Genomic DNA, 27,823 nt, shown 5'->3' on the forward strand with positions numbered 1-27,823 from the left:
CTTGATCACATGGAAATCCATTTACCCCGGATCAAGGGGTATAAATGTTCACTCAGTTAATCACAATTCTGATTAAGCCAAATAATTACAAAGCTAATTAGTTATATCATGGATAAAATGACTTAACTATACAGACTTCAGAAATGCATCACTGTGGATAGTTAAAATGGTAAGTACAGCAAGTCATGAAATATTAACGCCACTCCTAAAACCATATTTGAGTCTAAGGCGGCAGCTAGAGCGAGTTGTAGAAGATTCTAGAATACACTCGCACACCATCGTCTCGGTCTGTGTAGTGATGATTCTATACCTGCTTGGTTTGAAATATACGTCATGTTGGTTGGGTCGTGCGTGAGGGCTTCTTCATAATGTTTCAGTGCAGTAGCAAAGTCTTTCTTCTTGTAGGCCTCGTTCCCCAGGTCCTTCTCCTTCAGAGCCTGTGAAAGCAGAATGGACATTTAAGCTGTAAAAGACAAAGTGCTGAGAGGGCAATAAATACTGCAAATCAGTCTGTGTGCAGAGAGGAGATGCATGCATGAATTACTATTTACCCCAGACTGAAGGTCTATAGCCCTCAAACTCTGGACCCCGAAGCCAGTTCCACTAGATTTTTTTTTTTAAATGTTACTCTAATCAGGGACTGCTTTAGACCTGGGACACCAGGTGTGTGCAATTAATTATTTGGTAGACCAGAAAAGCAGCAGGCTCCGAAACTTGTAGGGTAGAAGTTGAATACCCCTGGTCCATCTACTTACCTGTCTCTTGTTCTCAGGTAAGTCTTCCTCCTTGGGAGGAGGTGGCTGAGTCTCTTTGGGTTTGGGAGGAGGGGGTGGAGTGGGCTCGTCGTCTTCATCCATGCCTGCCAAGTCTAACCCCAGTAGGACTGACAGGGTGGTCATTACTCTCGGGTCCTGGAGCTTCCTACAGGAAGAGGGACAGAGGCAAAGAGTATTTGATTCAGATCACAGAAAAGTAATAGGAGCTACAAATGAATTTAGTGTTCTGGGGCATATTACTAGTCAGACCGTCTGGCATGATCTTTGTGCTGAATTAATTTTGCATTAGGAAGGGGACTGCATCAAAGTATGCAGTATATTTCTAAATGTACAGATGTAGTGCAACAAGACCAGTGGTATCCATGGGAACACTCACGAGCCAAGCTCAGACGGTTTATCCCTCAGCCGCTCCAGTAGCGCTCTGTACTCTGGATCTTTCATCAGGGCATGGGTTCGAGAGTCACTCTCCAGCTTCGCAAACATGTTGGGCATGGCAAAGGGGTTCATCATCTTTTTTTCTGGTGAGGCAAGATGAGGTGAAATTCACCACAGGCCAAATAAAGAATGGTGCGCAAACAAGATCCCATTGTGCTTTCGTTATAATCATGTGAGGGAGTGTGACGTTCAAATATTTCTACCTGCTAGCCGGGCTTCTATGTTCTGCAGTCCCTCCTTGAGCTGCTGATTAGTGGGTTCTTGTCTGAATCCCTCTTGGTAAGTCGCTTTAGCATCCTCAAACCTTCCAAGGAACTCCTGGGCTGCTGCTTTCCTCGAGTACCCCTGTGCAAGCAAAGATCATGGTAATGGAGGCATGTCACTTTTGACAACAGCAAGTGCAAATCTACAACGCCCTCTCTGGACAACTGCTGTGATGTCGTCTCACCTTTCCCCAGTCAGGTTTAATCTTGATGGTCTGGCAGGCGTCCTCCAGAGCGCTCTCGTAGTTACCATTCTTGGCATGGGCAGCAGAGCGATTGCTGAAAAGGACGTGGTTTGAGGGGTCGAGGGCCAATGCTTCGGTGTAGCAGCGTATGGCCTCGTCGATTTTCCCTGCACTCAGTGCCTTGTTGCCCTGATCTTTCAACTGTGACACCTGTGAGTGGAAAAAGGGACTTTGATAAATTCACTTTAGTAAAATTGTAAACATATTGCCTGGTCTAGTACTTATTTACTTGTCAGCTTAGTGGAAAAAAACGTAATCTAGTTTGGGTCTATTTGAGATCTGTAAACAACAATCTGATTCCTAAAGCAGACAAGGTCTGTAGGAACTAGCTGTAAGGTTTAACCCGTCAGTCACCTGTTCCTGACACTTATATGCCATGACGATGAACGCAGAAACCTATCCTTTACCATGATGCACATTAGCCATGTTTCAGCTAAACCATGTAGGTTAACGCACATTTGAAAGATGATTTCCTGAGGTGAACTGCTATTTGATAGCTAGCTAGTAAATGCGATTTCTGACGGTCTTGTAGTCCTGCGCAACGCTAACTGTTAGCTAGCTGGTTAATTTGTCAGCCATGTCCTCTTGCTCGCTAACCAGTACCCTAGCTAGCTTGATATATAATCGTGATAACGTTAGTAAACTTGAATTAGCGAGCTACCTAGCTAGCAAATTATAGCAATTTCAGAGCATGGTCATCGTGGCCGCACCTGAGCGACAGAACAGGCCTACGTTAGCTAGTTAACGTTATATTAGCTAGGTACATACATCAGTAACGTTAGTTAGCGAACTATCTAATCGGCTGGGTAAACTGTCTGGTTATACTCACTGTAAATGACACTCGCTGTGGACAAAACATATTTGCCGTCTAAATTAGATTCGATTGTAGATACAATTGAACTCTGTTGTATAGCCAGCTAATAATATAGAAACATTACCGGTTAGCTAGCTAACAATCGCACTTGAGTCCGCATAGTAAAATATCTAGCTACTGCTTTGTCAATCGCAAAATAAGTTAAACACCCCTTATTGATCACCAATATCGTTATAAACGGTGCGACAATACTGTAAATCTCGCAGAGAAAATAGTTTGACCATAACATTGACAATTTCTCGATACTCACTTTCTCCATGTTGTAACCATGAGGTTCCAGAAACTACTGTGAGACGACAGGATGAGAGCTCCACCCCCTGCAGAATATGAATCTTGGTTGCCAGATTCTATGCAAGATAATTTTTACTTGTTTAAATCCAACAGTCTCAGTTTCTTCTAATTGGTTTGTCTTATTTATATGGTATGTAGCTATGTATTAGAAAATGTATCAATATTAAAGTGTTTATAAAGATGAGGTTGAGAACCAAACTGTGCTCATACACTAACCTTATGATCACTCTGGTATGCATTGTAACGCTATTGCTTTCCCATATATTTTTGGAATATTGCGTTACGATGTGTGATTGGTTTAGTTGAGTGAATCGAGGAAATCTCAGCAAACCAGAGGCTAGTTCGCGTTGAGTGCGACGAGTAAAACAAGCGTCAAGTTACCTTGTTCTAGAAGGCTCTGTAGGTTTTTTTTTTTAACCAGGCAAGTCAGTTAAGAACTCATTTTTATTTACAATGACGGCTTACCCCGGCAAACCCGGATGACGCTGGGGCAATTGTGCATAAGTGTTAAAGTATTTACTAAAATAAACTAAAGTAAACAAATAATAACAATAGAAAAATCACATTAACGACTGTTCACTAGATGTTTTCTATTGATATTTTATTTAGGGTTCTAGAACCTCTTCACTAGTTGTGCCGGATAGGAGGGAGGTGAAATAGGGCACACGTTTGCTTTCTGGTGTTTTTTAATGTTCCCTAAACGGGTTAATATCCTAATAATTTCTAGATAATTATATCTAAACGTATTGCTAAACACTGGTTGTTCTTATCAATCATCAGTTGAGTGTGATAAGTTGTCAGTTGTCCTGATATAACAAATGGACAAAATCATTTAGAGCCAAATCTCTTAGAAAGCCCTGAGTATATAATAAAGAATGGCATGTACATGTGATGCAGGAAAACTTCAATTCGTTTTATCTCATTTCTACGAGCATGTCACATGTGCAACCAGAGAGAAAAAAACTGTAGACCACCTTTACTTCACACACAGAGGCAAATCTGACCAGAATTCTATCCTGACTCCTGTTTACAAGGACAATCTAAAGCAGGAAGTACCAGTGTCTCGCTCAATACGGAAGTGGTCAGACTACAGGACTGTTTTGTTAGCACAGATTGGAATATGCAGTGGTGTAAAGTAAATCATTTAAAGTACTACTTATGTCGTTTTATGGGGTATCTGAACTTTAATTTTTTTGACCACTTTTAATTTTACTTCACTACATTTCTTGAAAATAATGTACTTTTTACTTCATACATTTTCCCTGACACCCAAAGTACTTGTTACATTTTGAATGCTTAACAGACAGGATAATTGTAAAATTTATGCACTTATCAAGTGAACACGTGGTCAGCCTCTGATCTGCTGGGCTCAATAAACACAAATGCATAATTTGTCTATGTTTGGGTGTGCCCCTTGCTATCTGTAAATTTTAAAAACAATAAATGGTGTCATCTGGTTTGCTTAACATAAGGAATTTGAAGTGATTTATACTTTTACATTTGATAATAAGTATATTGAGAACCAAATACTTTTAGACTTTTACTCAAGTAGTATTTTACTGGGTGACTTTCTATTAATTATGGTATCTATACTTTTACTTAAGTATCACAATTTGTTACGTTTCCAACCACTGGGAATATGTTCCGGGATTCTTCCGATGGCATTGAGGAGTATGCCACATCCGTCACCTGCTTCCTCAATAAGTGCATCGACGACGTCGTCCCCACAGTGACCATACGTACATATCCCAACCAGAAGCCAAGGATTACAGGCAACATCTGCACTGAGCTAAAGGCTAGAGCTGCCACTTTCAAGGAGTGGGACTCTAATCCGGACGCTTACAAGAAATCCTGCCATGCCCTCTGACGAACCATGCATGAGGGCACCACCTGATCTGGACGACTGTATTATCTCACACTCTGTAGCCGATGTTAATAAGACCTATAAACAGGTCAACATTCACAAGGCTGCAGGGCCAGATGGATATCCAGGATGAGTACCTAGATCTTGCGCTGACCAACTAGCAAGGGAACAGTCAACATGAGACATGTTGACTGAAAATGGTGCTGACAGAGGGCTGCCGTGCATATAGCTGGCAACTCACCAGACTTTCTAGAATCGGATCCTTTGTTTGCAACCCCCAGGGTAATTGAACTGATTCCAGAAGCCTACTCAAAACACTGCCGGTGGAGGAGAGGTACTTGGAGGGGATTTCTAGTCCGACTTAGAGGCGTGCACACTACCCACCGCTTCCAAGTATAATACTCGCCAATGTTCAGTCTCTGTTTCATGGAAACATGGCTCTTTCGGGATATACTATCTGAGTCCGACCAGCCAGTTGGGTTCTCAGTTCATCGCGCAAACAGAAATAAATAGAAGGGTGGGCGTGTATGTTTCATGGTTAATGACTCATGGTGTTATTGTGATAGCATGCAGGAACTCAAATCCTTTTGTTCACCCGACCTAGAATACCACACAATCTTATGCTGACCATATTATCTCCCAAGAGAATTCTCTTCGGTTAGTCACAGCCGTGTGGTATCGGCTTGAGGGGGGATATACAACGGCCCTTAAAGAACTTCACTGGACTTCATGCAAACTGGAAACCACATATCCTGAGGCGGCATTTATTGTAGCTGGGGATTTTAACAAAGCACATTTGAGAAAAAGTCTGCCGAAGTTCTATCAACACATTGACTGTAGTACTCACGCGCCTCCCCCACCCGCCTTTCTGGAAATCTGTCCACAACTCCATTTTGCTCTGCCCTTCCTATAGGCAGAAAGTCAAACAGGAAGTACCTGTGCTAAGTACTATTCAACGCTGGTCTGACCAATCGGAATCCACACTTCAAGAATATTTTGATAACGAGGACTGGGATATGTTCCGGGTAGCCTTTGATGATAATAATACTGACGAATATACTGATACGGGACTGAGTTTATCAGGAAGTGTATAGGAGATGTTGTACCCATTGTGACTATTAAAACCTACCCTAACCAAAAACCGTGGATAGATAGCAGAATTCGTGCAAACTGAAAGCACGAACCACCGCATTTAATCATGGCAAGGTGACTGGGAATATGGCAGAGTACAAACAGTTATTCCCTCCGCAAGGCAATCAAACAGGCAAATGGTTAGTATAGAGACAAAGTGGAGTCTCAATTCAACAGCTCAGACACGGCTCAGGTGTATGTGGCAGGGTCTACAGACAATCATGGACAACAAAAGAAAAAACAGCCTTGTCCCGGACACCGACGTCTTGCTTCCGGACAAGCTAAACACTTTCTTTGCCCGCTTTGAGGACAACACAGTGCCACCGACACGGCCCGCTACCAAGGACTGTGGGTTCTCCTCCATGGCTGACGTGAGTAAGACATTTAAGCGTGTTAACCCTCGCAAGGCTGCCGGCCCAGACGGCATCCCTAGCCACATCCTCAGAGCATGCGAAGACCAGATGTCTGGTGTGTTTACGAACATATTCAATTTCTCCTGCTGTCCCCACATGCTTCAAGGTGGCCACCATTGTTCCTATACCCAAGAAAGCAAAGGTAACTGAACTAAATGACTATTGCCCCATAGCACTCCTGTCATCATGAAGTGCTTTGAGAGACTAGTCAAGGATCATATCACCTCTACCTTACTTGTCTCCCTAGACCCACTTAAATTTGCTTACCGCCCCAACAGATCCACAGACGATACAATCGCCATCACACTGCACCCTGCCCTATTCCATCTGGACAAGAGGAATACCTATGTAAGAATGCTGTTCATTGACTACATCTCAGCATTCAACACCATAGTACCCTCAACTCCTCATTAAGCTCGAGGCCTTGGGTCTGAACCCTGCCCTGTGCAACTGGGTCCTGGGCCCAGGTGGGGACGGTAGGAAACAACACCTCCACTTCTCTGATACTCAACACTGGGGCCCCACAAGGGTTCATGCTCAGCCCCCTCCTGTACTTCCTGTTCACCCATGATTACGTGGCCACGCAGGCCTCCAAATTAATCATCAAGTTTGCAGACGACACCACAGTAGTAGGCTTGATTACCAACAATGACGAGACGGCCTACAGGGAGGAGGGGAGGGCTCTGGGAGTGTGGTGCCAGGAAAATAACCTCTCTCTCAACATCAACAAAACAAAGGAGATGATCATGGACTTCACGAAAAAGCTGCTGGAGCACTCCCCTATCCACATCGACGGGACTGCAGTGGAGAAGGTGGACAACTTAAAGTTCCTTGGCGTACACATCACTCACCAACTGAAATGGTCCACACAGACAGGTGTGTGGTGAAGAAGGCGCAACAGCAACCTCAGAAATGTGGCTTGGCAACTAAAACCCTCACAAACCTTTACAGATGCACAATTGAGAGCGTCCTGTCGAGCTGTATCACCGCCTGATACGGCAACTGCACCACCCGCAACCACAACCTCCAGAGGGTGGTGCGGTCTACACAACGCATCACCGGGGGCAAACTACCTGCCCTCCAGGACACCTACAGCACCCGATGTCACAGGATGTCCAGAAAGATCATCAAGGACAACAACCACTCAAGCCACTGCCCATTCCCCCTGCTTTCATCCAGAAGGCGAGGTCAGTACAGGTGCATCAAAGCTGGGACCGAGAGACAAAAAACAGCTTCTATCTCAAGGCCATCAGACTGTTAAATAGCCATCCCTAGCACATTAGAGGCTGCTGCCTATATACATAGACTTGAAATCACTGGTCACTTTAATAATGTTTACATATTTTGTGTTACTCATCTCATATGTATATACTGTATTCTATTCTACTGTATCTTTGTCTATGCCGCTCTGACATTGCTCATCCATATATTTATATATACTTAATTCCATTCCATTACTTAGATTTGTGTGTATTGGGTATATGTTGTGAAATTGTTAGATATTACTTGTTAGATATTACTGCACAGTTGGAGTTAGAAAACACAAGCATTTCGCTAAACCCACAATAACATCTGCTAAACCTGTATGTGACCAATAAAATGTGATTTGAAGTGTCTTCACTGACAGTTTCAACATTTTCAATGTTTCAAGCAGACCACCATAGTCCCAGTGCCCAACAACAAGGTAACCTGGCTAAATGACTATCGCCCCATAGCACACATATCTGTAGCCATGAAGTGCTTTGAAAGGCTGGTCATGGCTCACATCAACACCATCATCCCAGAAACTCTAGACCCATTACAATTCACAATGAAGCCATCTCTATTGCACACCGCATTGCCCTTTCCCACCTGGACAAAAGGAACAACTACGTGAGAATGCTGTTCGTTGACTACAGCTCAGCGTTCAACACCAATAATGCCCTCAAAGCTCATCACTAAGCTAAGTACCCTGGGACTAAACACCTCCCTCTGCAACTGGATCCCGGACTTCTTGACAGGCCGTCCCCAGGTGGTAAGGGTAGGTAGGCAACAACACATGCCACGCTGATCCTCAACACGGGGGCCCTTCAGCGGTGCATGCTTAGTCCCCTCCAGTACTCCCTGGTCACCCACGACTGCGTGGCCAAGCATGACTCCAACACCATCATTACATTTGTAGACAACACAACATTGGTAGGCTTGATCACAGATAACGATGAGACAGCCTATAGGGAGGAGGTCAGAGACCTGGCAGTGTGGTGCCAGGACAACCTCTCCCTCAACGATCGTGGATTACAGGAAAAGGAGGGGCAAAGACACCCACATTCACATCGACGGGGCTGTAGTGGAACGGGTCGAGAGCGTCAAGTTCCTTTGTGTCCACATCACAAACAAACTATCATGTTCCAAACACACCAAGACCGTGGTGGTAACCTGCCTAAATGACTACCGACCTGTAGCTCTCACATCTGTAGCCACAAAGCGCTTTGAAAGGGTGGTCATGGCTCACAACACCATCATCACATAAACCCTAGACCCACTTCAATTTGCACACTCTCCCAACAGATCCACAGATGGCACAATCTCTATTGCACTCAAAACTGCCCTTTCCCAACTGGACAAAAGGAACATCAACACTGTCATTACATTTTCCGACGACACAACGGTGGTCTGTCTGATCACTGACAACGATGAGACAGCTTATAGGGAGGAGGGCCGTGACCTGGCAGTGTGGTGCCAGGACAACAACCTCTCCCTCAACGTAATCAATACACAGGAGATGATCGTGGAATACAGGAAAAGGAGGGCCATTCTCATCGACTGGGCTGTAGTAGAGTTGAAAGCTTCAAGTTCCTTGGTGTCCACATCATCAACAAATTATTATGGTCCAGAAACACCAAAACAGTTGTGAAGAGGGCACAGCCACGCCTATTCCCACTCAGGAGACCGAAAAGATTTGGCATGGGTCCTCAAATCTTCAAAAAGTTATACAGCTGCATCATCGAGAGCATCCTGACCAGTTGCATCACCGCCTGGTATGGCAACTGCTCGACCTCCGATCACAAGTCGCTACAGAGGGTAGTGCATACAGCCCAGTACATCACTGGGGCCAAGCTTCCTGCCATCCAGGACCTCCATACCAGGCGGTGTCAGAGGAAGGCTCTAAAAATGGCCAAAGACTCCAACCACCCCAGTCATAGACTATCATCTTTGCTACCGCACGGCAAGCGGTACCAGAGCACCAAGTCTAAGTCCAAAAGACTTCTTAACAGCTTCTACCCCCAAGCCATAAGACTGCTGAACAGCTAATCAAATGGCTACCAGAACTATTTGCATTGACCCCACCCCCCCTTTTTTTACGCTCCTGCTACTCGCTGTTTATAATCTATGCATAGTCACTTTACCCCTACCTACATGTACATATTACCTCGACTAACCTGTACCCCCCCGCACATTCACTCGGTACCGGTACCCCCTGTATATAGCCTAATTATTGTTGCTCTTTTTTTTTTTTTAACATATTTAGTCATTTTTCTTAACTTCATTATTGGTTAAGGGCTTGTAAATAAGCATTTCACGGTGTTGTATTCGGCGCATGTGACAAATACAATTGGATTTGAAGAGTGCACGGCAACGCCTATTCCCCCTCCGACTGATTTGGCATGGGTCCTCAGATCCTCAAATAAGTTCTACTGCTGCACCATCGAGAGCATCCTGACTTGTTGCATCACTGCTTGGTATGGCAACTGCTCGGCATCCGACACCAAGTAGTTGCTAATTAGCTATAATGCTAAAAATTGTGCATGGTGAGATTCCAACACGCAACCTTTGGGTTGCTAGACGTTTGTGTTATACACCCACCTATCCACCCCAACCAACTGAAGTAACCGTCTGTTTTATGTAACTATACCAAACGTAACATATCATACTAATTTAAGTGTCTCAGATTTCCATTTACTATGGTATGTCTAGTCTGAGACCAGGCTGGTCCTGATCAAGGATCTTCGATCCTTTGCAATGCCTTGCTGCTGAGTTGCAGTTACCCCTGTATATCAGCAGATGGCAGCAAGAGCTCAGCATACACACTGCCTTGCTGAATTAATTAATGATGGCCAAAAGAGGTGTGTGTGTGTGTGTCTGTGCGAAGTTAAAGAGAGGGGACATAAACCATGAACGAGGCTGTCTAATGCTGCTATACGTCAGTCTAAATGATCCCATCCTAAATGTATTGTTGCACCTTTAAAAACCCACTGAATAGCTTGTCAGAAAAAATACATGACAATGTCAAAAACAGAACTGCAGAGATGAAGAATACAGACAGGGTATTGGGTTTGGCTCTGCATGAGATGGAAAAAAAAAAAAAAGCTTGACTTGTCCATGACTCACTGCATATTCATCAAAATGTCATATGTCCCATCACTTCGATGCCCCAAATACTGCTGAATCAACCTTCAGAACTGCACTTGCAGGGATGTAACGTTTAGTTTCAAAATGTTTTCCCATAAACCTTATTCAGTCACCTTTTGAATCACAATATTTGTATGCGATAGTCGATGAATTTGTAGAGCGTACTGTACGCGTGTGAGTGTCAGCATAAAAGTGTGTCTATATATATATATATAATATATATTCCTGTATGTGTTCGCACGTGCGCATATTGACGTGCGTGTGTTTGTGAGTGATGGAGAGTGAGGGAGAGTCTTTCACAGCTCACTGCACAGCTAGATTGCCTGCAGAAGAGGTGACAGCAATGAGAGAAAAATGAGAGAGGCAGAGCCAGAAGAGAAGAGGGCAACACCCTAAGAAGGGGTAAGTATGGGAGGAAAGATATGTGATATGTATACCTCGTTTTAGACAGAGACACAGTATGTGTTAGAAAAACACAACAGCAATTGTGAAATTACATGGCATTTGATGTGGTGCTATCTAATGACATGAAGCAAACACATGAATCACTGAGAGAGGAGGACGGAGGGTGAATAGAGGATTTTGAAAGAGTGGCGCTTTCAGGGTAGGGGGAGGGACTCTAAAGACTAATGACAAAGGGGTAGAGGGGAGGTCAGCCTGAGAGCTGGGGAGAGGAACAACAACATGGTAGGTTGTGGGTAGAGGACAGGGGGGGGGGGGGGTCAGTTTGTGTGGCGGAGGCATCGATTGATTTATTCCGGTTGTATCGATCAACCGACAGCCCTGTCCCGTGAAGGAAAGCATGAGGATTAAGGCACTGGCTTGTGTAATGCATGAGGTTCCTGGAGTGGGGAGAGAGGGGCTGGCACTAAATCAGTGTGGTTTTGAGCATCCACATGGGCCCAAGACACATGAACGAGGTACAACAAGGTGTGTGTGTGTGTGCTTAGGCAGTAACAATGAGGCAACAACAGTTGCTTCCCAATGAGTCAGTCCCCATGCAGAGACTGCCTGCTTGTGCCAGGTGGCCTTAACCCACAATAGATACAAACACAGAGCTGTTTGCATGCTTATTATGACAATCACATTTGATGCGGTTGAGAACTTGTGCCTGCGCTTCATTTATCCTAACTGGACTTCTTTACACCTAATTGGCTGCATTGTATCTAAGAATCAAACAGAATTACATATTTTAATTCAATCCACAATGACTATCGTAATATGATTTGGAATGTAATTAGTCGGCGGGTTCCGTTACTTTTCCAGGGCTATGGCTCGAAGTCGAGTCCATTGGGCTTTGAGCAGAATGAAATTGGATTGACTGATTGATTTATGTATGTCAAATGAAGGACACACGGACAGAGAAGTTCCACGCAGAGCAAGAGAGGGAAAGAGGAGGGGAATCACGGATGGATGGATGGATGAAGCAGAGGCAGTGGATTAGGGTGGTGGGGTATAGAAAGAGACAGAGACCAATGGAGTGTGACACGAGGGAAAGAAACTCCGACTCATGCCTGCTGACCTCACCTCTACTCTCTCAGATAATCAATACAGGGGGGATTGGTGGTGGGGGGGGCTGTTTGTGTCACTCCCAATAAAGATCGTAAAAACAGTGACATTGTGCTCGCCAGTCTCCCCCCCCCCCTCCAACCTCGCTTGTGACATGTTTCTATTTAACATGGTATCCTGGTAATCCTATGAAAGACAAGAGGCCTGGAGCACTTAGTCTGTCCTCTAGAGGATGGGGGACAAATGATTTATTCCCCGGGCCAACACGTCTGTTTCCTTCCTTTCCAGTCAAGTGTGTTCATCAAAATGGACTAAATCTACAGGAATGCATACAGTATATGCCAGCGTACATCTCTGCCTGAGATGATAAAATACAAAATGGTTACTTCCTCCTTCGGACAGCTAAGCACAGAACCGAGAGGAAAGAGGCAACCGAGAGCTAAATTGGTTCCTTGGAAGGTGCCTACTGTTCTTAGCAGCTTGTCCCAGCAGACGAATTCAACTGTTCTGCCTGCGGCTATGGAATCCTGACCTGTTCACCGGATGTGCTACCTGTCCTAGACCTGCTGTTTTCAACTCTCTAGAGACAGCAGGAGTGGTAGGGATACTCTTAATGATCAGCTATGAAAAGCCAACTGACATTTACTCCCGAGGTGCTGACTTGCTGCACCCTCGACAACTACTGTGATTATTATTATTTGACCATGCTGGTCATTTATGAGCATTTGAACATCTTGGCCATGTTCTGTTATAATCTCCACCCGGCAGAGCCAGAAGAGGACTGGCCACCCCTCATAGCCTGGTTCCTCTCTAGGTTTTGGCCTTTCTAGTGAGTTTTTCCTAGCCACCATGCTTCTACACCTGCATTGCTTGCTGTTTGGGGTTTTAGGCTGGGTTTCTGTACAGCACTTTGAGATATCAGCTGATGTACAAAGGGCTATATAATTACATTTGATTTGATTCCCTTGTTTGTCACATTCTTATAGTCAGCAGAATTGCTGTGATAATGTCCCTTCAGTATTAGGGAGTCCAGTAGCATGGGACGTAGTTTAAAAATGCTCATAAACAGGCCAGGGAGAACAGGTCTGTTCTAGTAGCTGCGTGTGTTTGAACAGAGGAAATCAAGAACAGAGGACCATGAGTAATGGTAATCATTGTGGGTCTATCGGCCGTGTGTGTGTGTGTATTTGCCTGTGGGATATGAGGGGGCAGAAGCAGTGGAAATCAAAACATCTACACCACAGCTAACAGAGCTGCTTGGCTTCTGTTGAGAACAACTGTGTTAGGTAGACAACTTTAATGAGGAACACACACACACACACACACACACACACACACACACACACACACACACACACACACACACACACACACACACACACACACACACACACACACACACACACACACACACAAACAAACCGGGCTCTGGACTCCACAAGGCTTTGCACGTCTCCTTTATTCACATAGAAAAGAGACATCTTTATACAAAATAGTTCATTGTTCCCCAGTATAACACAGAGTCCAACAAAGGAGGATGTTTTCAAAAGCAGCAACCTACAAAAAGTACACAGGGAAAATATGGAAGGGCAGACCAAAAGAAAAGGACAGAACGCACACTACTGATAACAGTCAAATAATTCCTTGCTCGGATTCTTAAACCATCAAACCACGGACCCTTGTGTTTTGTTGGCGCCTGAAACCTGGATCCACTCAGCATACCAAAGGCTATCCACCTCCTGTGTGGGTTGGGTGATGGGCACTCCACGAAGGGAAGGGGCATGAAGAGGGCGCGCTGAATGTGGATTTAAATGTGCAATGAAAGGATGATAATGATGATCATAATGAGAGCAAGCTTACAAAAAAGCTTACAAAAAGTGTGCTGGGTGACGACTCCCAAGCTGACCCCTTTTGCGCTCTCTGTTATTGTGCGATTCGCATCGGTCTGAGCATCGACAGCAGAAGTATATTCTCTTGACAGAAACACCGACTCGGCAAACAAGGTGAGGAGACGTCTGTGTTAATGGGCTGCAGGTGGAACAACTGCTCCTCTGATTCTTCAGGAGCCACACGATCTGACACACACACACATACAGTACACATACACACGCATACAGTGTACACACACACATACAGTGTACACACACACACACACATACAGTGTGCACACACACACACACACACACACACACACACACACACACACACACACACACACACACACACACACACACACACACACACACACACACACACACACACACACACACCAACTGCTGGGCCAGTCAGCAGGAACAGTAAAATATGCAGATGGTCAAAATAACTAAACAAAATGACCGCACGTGCCGCCTGCTCTTACGGCGACGCACACAATCTGCATACCTACTAAGGTTCTGTGTTGCTCAGTTGGTAGAGCATGGTGCTTGCAACACCATGGTTGTGGGTTTGATTCCCACAGGGGACCAATATGAAAATGTATAAAAGTGTCAGCTAAAATGGAAGTGGTACTTTCTCTCTCTCTCTCAATTTTGCCCAAACATACACATCTAGGCATGCAAGCTCAACTAGGAACAATAATTGCACACCAAAGAAATGCCATGTGTTTTATAGGAGAGTGGTGGAGTAATAGAGGCGACGAGGAATGAACAGTGAAATATGCCTGGTTTCTGTATGTAAACTGTGATATGATTCTTCCCCTCACTAATAACCCAATGTGTGGCTACTTTCAGATCAGGAAAACAATATTTGAACAGTTCTTTGTATTCTTGCATGAGGTGAAATGGCGACGTTGTTGCTGTAATGTGATCGATTTATACTTTAATTGTGACCCCTCTGTAAGAATGGATCTCTAAGCAGGTGTACACTTAACAGGGACACTACCACAAAAAATGTACACTTTTTTTTTTTAAAGGCTCAGTATTTTAGTTTTTCCTGTAGAGACAGGTGTGGATGATATCTCAAAGTGGAACTGAGTGATTGTCATGTTAACAGCATAAAATGAATAACATTAAATTGCTCTAATTTCTATCAACATTTTCCAAAATATAAACCTGCCACCAACAGTGATGGTTGTTCCAGTTTCACATTTTGTATTTAAAATAAAATGAACACTCCTCAGACATATTGTCTGACAGTCGGCCTACTATGAAATCCTATCAGACAGAACAGCCAAGGAAGCACGATTTCGTTTCCACCTTGGAAACCATAAAGTGATTAACAAGCAATGGAAAATATTACAGCAATGTGGAGTAGCAGGCTATGACAAATAGGTTTATGCACGGATGAAGTCCGTCGTTCCAGAGGCATCATTTCTGTGCCGTCTTCTGAATCTGTCTCTCGCCTTTCCCCTGTATCTCCCAAGGTCTATTTCTCTGCCCTCCTCCCTCCCTGTTACGTTGCTGTAAGTGCTGATTCATTTACATTTGTAGTGCTACTTGGAAGGAGAAGTGGACTGAGTTGAGGACTATCACTAGTGCCTACACAAAGTAAAATAGAACTCACCCCACTGTTCGTCTCACCCCCACCTCAGATCCTCCACCTCCCTCACCCCCTCCCACAGTGCAGGTCCACAGTGTTACGGTTTTGATCATCTACCTGATATATCTCGCTGTTTACACACTCATTTTCCCGATTCCCGTTTACATGAATGCTGTGTCTGTCCACAGGATGCACCACAGAAGTCCTCTGTCCTGTTGGGAATCGGGCCCACTGGGGAACAACACAGAATGCCATCTAGTGAGGGAGGCTCCCCTTCTCACCCGAATACCACCACCTTCTAAGGTAACTGGATAAGTACACAGGCACAAGAGGGAGAATGGAGGTTGGACTCTTATGTCTCAAAGGAGTGATTTGTCAGTCTTGGGGGGGCTCTTATTAACCAACTTCTGCATTGTAATCGGACAGTGTCTCTCTTGCTGCAGAAAGTTTCATTAAAAAGGTGTAGATAAACATTCAAGCTGGTGCAGTCAAGAACAATTTTAACCATCAGTTGGACCTCAAGAGTTGTTTTGTATCTTCTTCTTGTTCAAAAAAAGAAAGAAGGAGTAACTTCCCAATCACAAAAGTCCAGGTCCAGTGTGAGTCCCCCCAAAATCCCCAAAAACAAAACCAATAAATAAGGGTAGCAGTGAGAGACTGATCAAAGAAACACGCAGGGAACAATGACTTCTCCAAACACAGTCCAGTGGATGTCTATCTAAGTAAAGTGTCTACAAGCCTGGGCTGCAATTGAATTCAATGCATTGTTCCGTCAACTTGCGAAAGTCAGCAGGGATATCATCAAGGACCCTCGCCCCTGACGAGACCCTCGCCCCTGACGAGACCCTCGCCCCTGACAAGACCCTCACCCCTGACGAGACCCTCGCCCCTGACGAGACCCTCGCCCCTGACAAGACCCTCACCCCTGACGAGACCCTCGCCCCTGACGAGACCCTCGCCCCTGACAAGACCCTCACCCCTGACGAGACCCTGGCCCCTGACAAGACCCTCACCCCTGACAAGACCCTCGCCCCTGACAAGACCCTCGCCCCTGACAAGACCCTCGCCCGGTGGAACCACTGGACCAGGCCACAACTAGTCTGCTTTAAGACAAGCGGTTATGTGGGCTGTTTGAAAGAGAACTATTCACAGCTTTTACAGAGCCCTGTCTTCAGGTAACTGATAGGACACACTGGGCGCCACAGGATAGTTGAGGCATTTTAAACGGACGAGACAAGAGGGCAAAATATGGCCAGTGGGCCAAGTGATGTGTATCTAAGAGGTTTGTCTCTCTGACCCTTTTCAGGACTTTTGAACCTTCTATCTTGGTGTGGCTTTGCCAAACGTAAGACCTGGAATGGAACTGCACTGTAAGTGACAATATCCTGCAGTCTCAACACAGAGGGCACATTCTTCTCACTTGTGTCACTGAGAGAGAGGGAGCAGTGAAGGAAAACATTCACTGATCATTACTAAGTGTGTGAAGAAGCAGTCCGTGTGAACACCTGGAATGGGCCGTTCGTTCGCTCCTGCTGCTTGTGTACCAGCTAGCTGTTTCCTGCAGGCCCGCCAGCCAATTATTCAAATAGTGTCAGTGCAGTGAACCGCTGGCTTAGTTAGAATGGGAGACTAGAAGAGGAAGGCACGAAGTGGCTCTTCAGAAGAACCCATGCGGACAAAATACAGTATCCATACAGTACATCTAGAACAGTGTGGAACGGGCCAGGTCGATCACGTGTAACAGTAGTCTATATCTGGGATCCCTCTTTCTCTATAGCCACGGTTGGTGCCATACCCTGCATTGGACACTTGGTGGGCACCTTTGTAGAGGCCGGTGCCATTGGAGGGGAATATAGTGTGGATGATGTAATCCTCCCGGAGGGGCTTGGACGGCTGGTGGGTAACCATGGGCGTCATCTGGAACCCTGGGCCTCGGATCTCCAGGATGGTGGTGTCCTTCTTTGTGCCTGACTCAATGTAGTCATCGTAGTGCTTGCTCTTCCTGGAGCTGCCGCGGCTGTATTGATCACGAGGAGACAGGCGTCCGGCCCGATGCCCGTACCAGCAGAAGATGGCGAATATGAGGGCCAGAGAAACGATGACAGTAGCTCCTCCAATGATCCCAGCCAGAGGCAGAGTAGCCATGTGTTCTGGGTCCTGGTTGTCATGGCCCACATCTGGCTGACCGGGGTCTGACGTCTCAGCTTTAGCACACACTGGAGCTTCATCTGAGTCAGTGTCTTCACCTGCCATGGCTCCTTTACCCCCGGAGCTGGCCGCCAGGGGCACCATGCAGATGATGTAGCTGGAGCGGGGTTGCAGGGAGGTGAGCAGGTACTCTCTGCGGTCTCCTCTCACCAGGGTCTCTGTGATGGAGCCCATGGCAGCGCTGGTGCCCAGCCGCAGCCAGCTGAGTCTGAAGGAGGAGGTGGGCTGGGCCACGCTCCAGGTGACACGAATGCTGTCGTGGGCCAGGGGCTTGACATTCAGGGCCAGGCTCTTACCCACTCCACTGCTACCCAGGGTGTAGTCTAGACCAGAGTCTGGTAGCCCCAGGCCGGGCCGCTTGGAGCGCAGGGTGAAGAGGGAGCCCTGTGGAGGGGAAAGGGTGGTGGAGCTAGCGGCAACTCCTCCTACTCCACCCACTCTGTCTCTGGTCCCACTGCCTGTGGCTCCAGCCCCGGCCCCGGCAGGCACTACCCCTGTGACTTCACACTCCTCCATCTGGCTGGTCAGGTCCTTGAGGGTCATGTCTCTAACCTTTTCGGGTGCCTGGCAGGTGAGGCCCCTCACCGTGATGGAGTTACCCCTAGCGTGCAGCCAGTCATGTAGCCAGCGCAGGTTACAGCCACAGTGCCAGGGATTCCCCCGCGCCAGCAGTTGTCCCAGGCTGTCCAGGTCTTTGAACAGGCCCCGAGGCAGGGTGGTCAGGTTGTTGCCAGACAGGTCTAGTCTTTGGAGCCTCCTCATGCCGTCCAAGGAGCCACGGGGCATGTGGATCAGAGCATTGTCCTGCAGGGAGAGACGTTGCAAGTGGGCGCTGGGCAGGTTGAGTGGCGGTGTCAGGAGGGAGTTACGCACCAGCGAAAGCTCCGTCAGGTTGGAGAGGCGGGAGAAGGTGTCGTCTGCGATGCGCTGATTGGCCAGGAGGTTTCCGTCCAGGACGAGGCGTCGCAGGGAGGAGAGGCCGCGGAAGGCGTGGGTGGGGATGGTGGAGATGCGGTTGTCGTCCAGCCTCAGCTCCTCCAGGGAGGCCGGGAGCCCAGAGGGGATGCTGGACAGGTGGTTACGAGACAGGAAGAGCAGACGCAGCCGCGGGTTGTCAACGAAGGCCTTGTCTTCGATGCTGACGGTGGAGACAGAGTTGTCGTCCAGGTGCAATTTCTCCAGCAGTGGCATGCGGGCCAGGGTGGCGCGGGGAAGCGTACGGATGTTGTTGTCCTGCAGGTGCAGCTCCCGGAGGGAAGGGGGCAGGTGCATGGGGAAGTCATCCAGCTCGTTATCGTACAGGTAGACCACTCGGACGGTTAGGTGTCGCTCCAGGGAGGTGGGAAGCCCGGCGTTGTCTATGTGGTTGTTCTGAAGGTAGAGCACAGTGGCAGAGGGGGGCAGAGGGGGGATAGAGCTCAGGCCACGGTCATTGCAGTAGATGAAGTCCTCATCACATCGGCACACTGAGGGGCACACCAAGTCTTCCTCCTCCTCGTAGCCTGTGGCTGCAGCAACCTCCAGCACCTCGGCCAACAGAGTCAGGCAGAGCATCAGGAGGAACAGCCAATCACGCAGCTCGGCCACTCCCTCCGGCGCCATGGTGCTGATGATCGACTTCCCTTCCTCTCGGTCTCAACTTCCCTTCCTCTCGGTCTCAACGTCTTAGCTCCTTGAATCCTAATGATGAGCTCAAATCAGGCCAGCCCTGGAAAGAATGAAAAGGACAGGTTTTAGTTAACAATCCGCTCAAGTGACCAGATTACTAAGAAGGTTTCATTGAAATTCCAAAATCACTTCAAATTGCCAGGATATAACAAGCTTGACAATGTACCCTTATTTAATTCTGCCTAAACCATATCCAACAAATGATTCATGGTCACATGGAAATTGAACTGCTACAGTATTATAATCCCTTTTAATATCTCGACTACAATCCCCTTGTCATGGTGAAGTGGCAGTATTGTAATCTGCTTCCAGCAGGAGTTGTAGAGTATTTTTCTTTCAGTAAAAGAAACAATGAAATATATCAAATATATCAAATCATTTTGAGAAATTGAGTCAGGCGGTAAAGGGAAATTACAACACAATCCATACAGTTTTGTGATCTGTCTCCTGAAAGAACCGGGCCTGGTTAAATCCAATAACTAGGGCCTGTTATTGCTGGTCTGACCACATGTTCAGGGACATCTCCAGGCCCTATAACATACACACTAGTGTATTTGTTTGAATTCTTCCAGGACACACTGGCCAAGCACATTGTGTAAACAGAACATCCCACAATTTTTACATGAACTATTCCGTGTGTGTGTGTGTGTGTGTGTGTGTGTGTGTGTGTGTGTGTGTGTGTGTGTGTGTGTGTGTGTGTGTGTGTGTGTGTGTGTGTGTGTGTGTGTGTGTGTACAGTATGTGTTTGTGTGTGTAAGCATGAGTGTACAGTATGTGTGTGTGTAAGCATGAGTGTACAGTATGTGTGTGTGTAAGCATGAGTGTACAGTATGTGTTTGTGTGTGTGTAAGCATGAGTGTACAGTATGTGTTTGTGTGTGTGTAAGCATGAGTGTACAGTATGTGTTTGTGTGTGTGTAAGCATGAGTGTACAGTATGTGTTTGTGTGTGTGTAAGCATGAGTGTACAGTATGTGTTTGTGTGTGTGTAAGCATGAGTGTACAGTATGTGTTTGTGTGTGTGTAAGCATGAGTGTACAGTATGTGTTTGTGGCAGTGTAGAGCGAGTCGCTGTGTGTATTTTTGAGTCTGAGCAGCTGTGCAAATAAGAGTGTATTTGGGTCAGTCCCTTTAAAGGCAAGATTGATTGATGTGGCAGAGAGAGTGGGAGGGATTAGGGGAACATATTGAGTTGTGATTGGGTGGATTAAGCAGGCGTCAGAAAGAATGGCACATAGTTTATCTATATTAAGCACTTCCTACTGTTACATTAGTTTGTTCATTCCATGGTTACTCATTTGGCTTATGCTTTCAGGGCTGGTCCAATCCACAGAAAATGACCTCATTTACAGCTACGGTGCAGATGCATTAAGGTTGTGAGAGACTGTGTGTGTCTGTGTATAATTGTAGGGGTACACGCTGTGTGGCAGTGTACAGTCACAGATGTCTATAGACGTGTGTGAGCATGAGCCAAGCTGTACACGACACGTACTGCATGTGTCCCCACACGTTGCTGCAGTCAAAGTTACAGTCATCTGTATTCGGGAGACGTCAGGCAATGTGGGGCTGCGTGAAGGGAATGGGGAGGGTGTTTGTGTGGAAATGGGCTGGCCAGACAGGCAGTCGCCTAAGGCAGGGTACAGTACACAAAACAGCCCTACATTTTCCAATACTGGAACTGGAGCAAGATGGAGAGGACAGCCGGATCAATTTACATAGAGAGGAGAGAGAGAGACAGAGAGGGAGAGAGAGACAGAGAGGAGGGAGAGAGAGACAGAGAGGAGGGAGAGAGGGAACGAGAGAGACAGAGAGAGACGAGAGAGAACGAGAGAGAGAGAGAGAGAGAGAGAGAGAGAGAGAGAGAGAGAGAGAGAGAGAGAGAGAGAGAGAGAGAGAGAGAGAGAGAGAGAGAGAGAGAGAGAGAGAGAGAGAGAGAGAGAGAGAGAGAGAGAGAGACACATAGGGAGGGAGAGGGGGAGAGAGAGACACATAGGGAGGGAGAGGGGGAGAGAGAGACACATAGGGAGGGAGAGGGGGGGAGAGAGACATAGGGAGGGAGAGGGGGAGAGAGACATAGGGAGGGAGAGGGGGAGAGAGACGGAGAGAGAGAGACAGACAGAGGGAGAGAGAGAGACAGACAGAGGGAGAGAGAGACAGAGGAAGGAGAGAGAGAGACAGAGGAATAAGAGAGAGAGCGAAAGAGACAGAAAAAGGAGAGACAGAGAGAGAGAGAGACAGACACACATAGGAGAGAGAGAGGAGGGAGACAGAAAGAGAGAGAGAGAGAGAGAGAGAGAGACATAGGAGGGAGAGGAAGGAGAGAGAGAGCAGTTCTAGAATGAGCACATTGACTGTTGCTATCTTCACCATGATATCCACCACAGAAACCATATCTAGCAGCACTCACATTCACATATTCATGATAAGGAAAATCTGGGAATGATAACCAAAGACGATGGCAGTGTATCGGGAAATCCCCTCGATTGATGGCAGAGTGGAGATAATACTGGCACGAAGCTTATCTTACATGCCCATGTCCTTGAATCTAATTTCAAATTTAGGGATTGGTGCAGAGGAAGGCGTGATGCAAACAAGAGAAGGCCAAGGTGATGAAGGAAATAAATAAATCAAAGGATGGTCAAAACAGAGGAGGCTGAGAAGAAAAAAACATTCCCCATATACTTTTGCTATGCTACAATACGGCCCGATTCAGTCATCCTTGTACTATCTACTCCCCAAAATCGAATGCCCGTAGATTATTGTTTGTATGCATCTCAATATAGGATGAATGAACCATTCTGCAAGGCCTTGTCTTTGGCAGTAATGTACAGTGTATATAGTATTTTCTGTGAGAGAGAAACTATTAGAACCCCATTCATTGTGCTTGAGTCAGCAGAGTCCAATCAGTGAGCCTCATTGCTTGTCTGGAAAAGACCCTGGGCCTCTTCAGAGTCATTAGTTCTGAACTGATGCTACTGCTAGTAAATCTGAATCAGCTGCCTTCAAAATGTCCTGTAGTCTCCAAAAACACATGATTGTATTAAATACATTTAAAATATATCACTATTAATGGCTTGAAATATGCACACATCAATTTATAAATAACTACATGAACGTACCTAATCCACTCAATTTATAAACTCAGAGCAGATGCTTAAAATCAAAGTAACGTGCAGACGATACTGTTACCTTGTCTTGCCTTTCATCTGAATACTGTCCCTTAGCGCCAAATCCAAACACGAGATACGCACATTCAACTCTTAAGTCAAATCTCCCAGTGACCGTATGACATGATTTCTGTGAACGTTTCAGTAACAGCCGTGAATGTCAGATTAGAATGTTACCCATGAGCCATTGAGGATAAGTGCCTTGATGTGAGCACTACACCACTATGCATGTTCCACCTGGGATCTGAGACAGCATCCATCTTGTGGCCATTTTTCCCGACTCGCTGCTGATGCTGCTGTTACTACTGTCTCTGCTGCTGCTGTTACTACTGTCTCTGCTGCTGTTGTTACTACTGTCTCTGCTGCTGCTGTTACTACTGTCTCTGCTGCTGTTACTACTGTCTCTGCTGCTGCTGTTACTACTGTCTCTTCTGCTGCTGTTACTATTGTCACTGCTGCTGCTGTTACTACTGTCACTGCTGCTGCTGTTACTACTGTCTCTTCTGCTGCTGTTACTATTGTCACTGCTGCTGCTGTTACTACTGTCTCTGCTGCTGCTGTTACGACTGTCACTGCTGCTGCTGTTACTACTGTCTCTCCTGCTGCTCTTATTACTGTCACTGCTGCTGCTGTTACTACTGTCTCTGCTGCTGTTACTACTGTCTCTGCTGCTGCTGTTACTACTGTCTCTTCTGCTGCTGTTACTATTGTCACTGCTGCTGCTGTTACTACTGTCACTGCTGCTGCTGTTACTACTGTCTCTGCTGCTGCTGTTACTACTGTCTCTGCTGCTGCTGTTACTACTGTCACTGCTGCTGCTGTTACTACTGTCTCTTCTGCTGCTGTTACTATTGTCACTGCTGCTGCTGTTACTACTGTCTCTGCTGCTGCTGTTACGACTGTCACTGCTGCTGCTGTTACTACTGTCTCTGCTGCTGCTGTTACTACTGTCTCTGCTGCTGCTGTTACGTCTGTCACTGCTGCTGCTGTTACTACTGTCTCTGCTGCTGCTCTTATTACTGTCACTGCTGCTGCTGTTACTACTGTCTCTGCTGCTGCTGTTACTACTGCCACTGCTGGTGCTGTTACTACTGTCTCTGCTGCTGCTGTTACTACTGTCTCTGCTGCTGCTGTTACTACTGTCACTGCTGCTGCTGCTGTTACTACTGTCTCTGCCTCTGCTGTTACTACTGTCTCTGCTGCTGTTGTTACTACTGTCTCTGCTGCTGCTGTTACTACTGTCTCTGCTGCTGTTACTACTGTCTCTGCTGCTGCTGTTACTACTGTCACTGCTGCTGCTGTTACTACTGTCTCTGCTGCTGCTGTTACTACTGTCTCTGCTGCTGCTGTTACTACTGTCACTGCTGCTGCTGTTACTACTGTCTCTTCTGCTGCTGTTACTACTGTCTCTTCTGCTGCTGTTACTACTGTCACTGCTGCTGCTGTTACTACTGTCTCTTCTGCTGCTGTTACTACTGTCTCTGCTGCTGCTGTTACTACTGTCTCTGCTGCTGCTGTTACTATTGTCACTGCTGCTGCTGTTACTACTGTCACTGCTGCTGCTGTTACTACTGTCTCTGCTGCTGCTGTTACTACTGTCTCTGCTGCTGCTGTTACTACTGTCACTGCTGCTGCTGTTACTACTGTCTCTGCTGCTGCTCTTATTACTGTCACTGCTGCTGCTGTTACTACTGTCTCTGCTGCTGCTGTTACGACTGTCACTGCTGCTGCTGTTACTACTGTCTCTGCTGCTGCTGTTACTACTGCCACTGCTGGTGCTGTTACTACTGTCTCTGCTGCTGCTGTTACTACTGTCTCTGCTGCTGCTGTTACTACTGTCACTGCTGCTGCTGCTGTTACTACTGTCACTGCTGCTGCTGTTACTACTGTCACTGCTGCTGCTGTTACTACTGTCTCTGCTGCTGCTGTTACTACTGTCTCTGCTGCTGCTGTTACTACTGTCACTGCTGCTGCTGTTACTACTGTCACTGCTGCTGCTGTTACTACTGTCACTGCTGCTGCTGTTACTACTGTCACTGCTGCTGCTGTTACTACTGTCTCTGCTGCTGCTGTTACTACTGTCACTGCTGCTGCTGTTACTACTGTCACTGCTGCTGCTGTTACTACTGTCTCTGCTGCTGCTGTTACTATTGTCTCTGCTGCTGCTGTTACTACTGTCTCTCCTGCTGCTGTTACTACTGTTGCTGCTGCTGTTACTACTGTCACTGCTGCTGCTGTTACTACTGTCACTGCTGCTGCTGTTACTACTGTCTCTGCTGCTGCTGTTACTACTGTCACTGCTGCTGCTGTTACTACTGTCACTGCTGCTGCTGTTACTACTGTCTCTGCTGCTGCTGTTACTATTGTCTCTGCTGCTGCTGTTACTACTGTCACTGCTGCTGCTGTTACTACTGTTGCTGCTGCTGTTACTACTGTCACTGCTGCTGCTGTTACTACTGTCTCTGCTGCTGCTGTTACTACTGTCTCTGCTGGTGCTGTTACTACTGTCTCTGCTGCTGCTGTTACTACTGTTGCTGCTGCTGTTACTACTGTCACTGCTGCTGCTGTTACTACTGTCTCTCCTGCTGCTGTTACTACTGTCACTGCTGCTGCTGTTACTACTGTTGCTGCTGCTGTTACTACTGTCTCTGCTGCTGCTGTTACTACTGTCTCTGCTGGTGCTGTTACTACTGTCTCTGCTGCTGCTGTTACTACTGTCTCTGCTGCTGCTGTTACTACTGTCTCTGCTGCTGCTCTTATTACTGTCACTGCTGCTGCTGTTACTACTGTCTCTGCTGCTGCTGTTAAGACTGTCACTGCTGCTGCTGTTACTACTGTCTCTGCTGCTGCTGTTACTACTGTCACTGCTGCTGCTGTTACTACTGTCTCTGCTGCTGTTACTACTGTCTCTGCTGCTGCTGTTACTACTGTCTCTGCTGCTGCTGTTACTACTGTCACTGCTGCTGTTACTACTGTCACTGCTGCTGCTGTTACTACTGTCTCTGCCTCTGCTGTTACTACTGTCTCTGCTGCTGCTGTTACTACTGTCACTGCCGCTGCTGTTACTACTGTTGCTGCTGCTGTTACTACTGTCTCTGCTGCTGCTGTTACTACTGTCTCTGCTGCTGTTACTACTGTCACTGCCGCTGCTGTTACTACTGTTGCTGCTGCTGTTACTACTGTCACTGCTGCTGCTGTTACTACTGTCTCTGCTGCTGCTGTTACTACTGTCACTGCTGCTGCTGTTACTACTGTCTCTGCTGCTGCTGTTACTACTGTCTCTGCCTCTGCTGTTACTACTGTCTCTGCCTCTGCTGTTACTACTGTCACTGCTGCTGCTGTTACTACTGTCACTGCTGCTCTATGAAGTCATTTGGCTCCATGTCTCTACCCCAGGAACCCCAGATTAAAAGCAAATCCTGTAAGTATTAACAGAGGAGTCGTTGCTCCCCCCCCCCCCTGCAGCACAATGCTGCCGCATGGAGTGGAGGGCCACTCTGACACATGAGCAGAGGCGAATACCAAATACATCAGATGATATAAAATAGGAATATATGAATATGAAATGGTGCATGTGATTTCTGGTGCTGACGAATTCCTGACTGTGATATGTCCAGGTTGGCTGTTCGATCTGAATTGAAAGAGGTGCTCCATCATCATGGACGTTTTGCCATGTTGGCACTTCACTCTCTCTGTTATTGCATTTCCCAGCCAGACTAGAAGTACTGTAGTGGACACACACACAACCTGCTATAGATTCCACTAGCTTATAAGGCAATACTGCACAAACACGGGTTTTTAGAAAACTCAATATCTATGCATGAACTTTCTTTTATCCACTTATGTTAGTTGGCAATTACAGGAAAGACACTAGATTTAAAACTCTCAATTTCTCTCCCTCTCTCTCTCTCTGACTCTATCTCTCTTTCCGTCTCACATACTTATATTCCGGGAGTACATCCGGGAGTACATTTTTTATTAGTTGAGTTGGCAACACTTTTAACCAAAGTAGAAATTAAAAGCAGAGAATACCCATTAATAAATCAAATCCACTATTTAGATTTCAGGACAGGACAGGACAGGGGGGGGGGGGTGTTAGCTAACACTGAGTAATGGTCGGATGGGGGCAGAATATATCTTTTAGATGGATTACTGTACAGGAAATCGTTTTTTGCTGCCATCACCCTGGCCCTGCTTCTCAGTTTGAGCATGGTGGTGGTTTGGAGCGGTTGAACTGGACGTGCAGAGGACAGGCAGAACCTGAGACAGCCTGTATCTTCTGTATCACCTGCTCATCCTCCCTCCCCAGCTCTGTTGGCATACAGTACACTGCCCAGTGTAGAGATAAAATAGACATACAAATTACACAGGAAATGACCTGTGTGTGTATGTCAGAGGCTGGTGGGAGGAGCTATAGGAGGACGGGCTCATTGGAATGGCTGGAATGGACTCAACGGAACGGTATCAAACACATCAAACATATGGAAACCATGTGTTTTACTCCATTCCACTCCAGCCATTTACAATGAGCCCGTCCTCCTATAAGTCCTCCTGCAAGCCTCCACTGTATTTGTGTCTACTACTGCATGCACATATTTGCCGTTGTTTATGCATGTGTGTGGGGACGATTCAAGCCAATGTTCTAATGTGCAATATAAAGAGAGAGGTTTGTGTAACATGTCTAATTGAAGACACCGTCTCTCTCTCTCTCTCTCTCTCTTTCCTTTCCTCGCTCTGCCTTCCTTGTCACACTCCTCTCCTGCACGTGCCCTGCGTGAGCAATGAGGTGGCTGATTGAGTCACAATTTCTCCCTGGTTCTCTCTCTCTCTCTCTCTCTCTCTCTCTCTCTCTCTCTCTCTCTCTCTCTCTCTCTCTCTCTCTCTCTCTCTCTCTCTCTCTCACCACGCTGCCCTGTTTCACAACCTCTTCCCTCTCTCCCCTACTCTTGCTATTCACAAAGTTCCTTCTTCGTCTCCCTGCACCTCTATGTATTTATATCAAAACCTGTCTTAATCCTTCATTCTCTCTGTTTGATGAGTAAGTGGCTCTTTTTATCGCCTACTCCTCGTCTCCCTTTGATTCTCCCATTTCATCCGTCCCTCTTCCTCTCCCTC

The 27,823-nt window shown here is 46.6% G+C and overlaps 2 protein-coding genes across 6 annotated transcripts in view; both read right to left on the reverse strand.

Moving 5' to 3' along the window:
* Positions 1-27,823, reverse strand: part of LOC124007513 (stress-induced-phosphoprotein 1-like) — a 63,651-nt gene that overhangs the window by 13,154 nt on the left and 22,674 nt on the right. Inside the window, exons 1-7 of one of the 3 annotated variants that reach the window (XM_046318169.1) lie at positions 3,101-3,126; positions 2,844-2,940; positions 1,660-1,869; positions 1,415-1,556; positions 1,153-1,294; positions 756-921; positions 311-437 (exon numbers count right to left, since the gene is read on the reverse strand). In XM_046318169.1, the coding sequence (XP_046174125.1) occupies positions 311-437; positions 756-921; positions 1,153-1,294; positions 1,415-1,556; positions 1,660-1,869; positions 2,844-2,852 (796 nt within the window). In that variant the 5' untranslated portion in view covers positions 2,853-2,940; positions 3,101-3,126. Of the gene's footprint in view, positions 1-310; positions 438-755; positions 922-1,152; positions 1,295-1,414; positions 1,557-1,659; positions 1,870-2,843; positions 3,068-3,100; positions 3,127-27,823 lie in introns of those variants that run through there. The other 2 variants (XM_046318160.1, XM_046318152.1) reach the window with 2 other exon arrangements.
* LOC124007496 (leucine-rich repeat transmembrane protein FLRT1-like) overlaps positions 16,680-27,823 on the reverse strand; it is a 34,376-nt gene continuing 23,232 nt past the window's right edge. For all 3 annotated transcript variants that reach the window (XM_046318124.1, XM_046318131.1, XM_046318140.1), the window contains exon 2: positions 16,680-19,583. In XM_046318124.1, the coding sequence (XP_046174080.1) occupies positions 17,399-19,477 (2,079 nt within the window). In that variant the 5' untranslated portion in view covers positions 19,478-19,583 and the 3' untranslated portion in view covers positions 16,680-17,398. The remainder of the gene's footprint in view (positions 19,584-27,823) is intronic.

The sequence above is a fragment of the Oncorhynchus gorbuscha genome, linkage group LG02 (genome assembly GCF_021184085.1).
Source record: "Oncorhynchus gorbuscha isolate QuinsamMale2020 ecotype Even-year linkage group LG02, OgorEven_v1.0, whole genome shotgun sequence".
NCBI classification, from domain to species: Eukaryota; Metazoa; Chordata; class Actinopteri; order Salmoniformes; family Salmonidae; genus Oncorhynchus; species Oncorhynchus gorbuscha.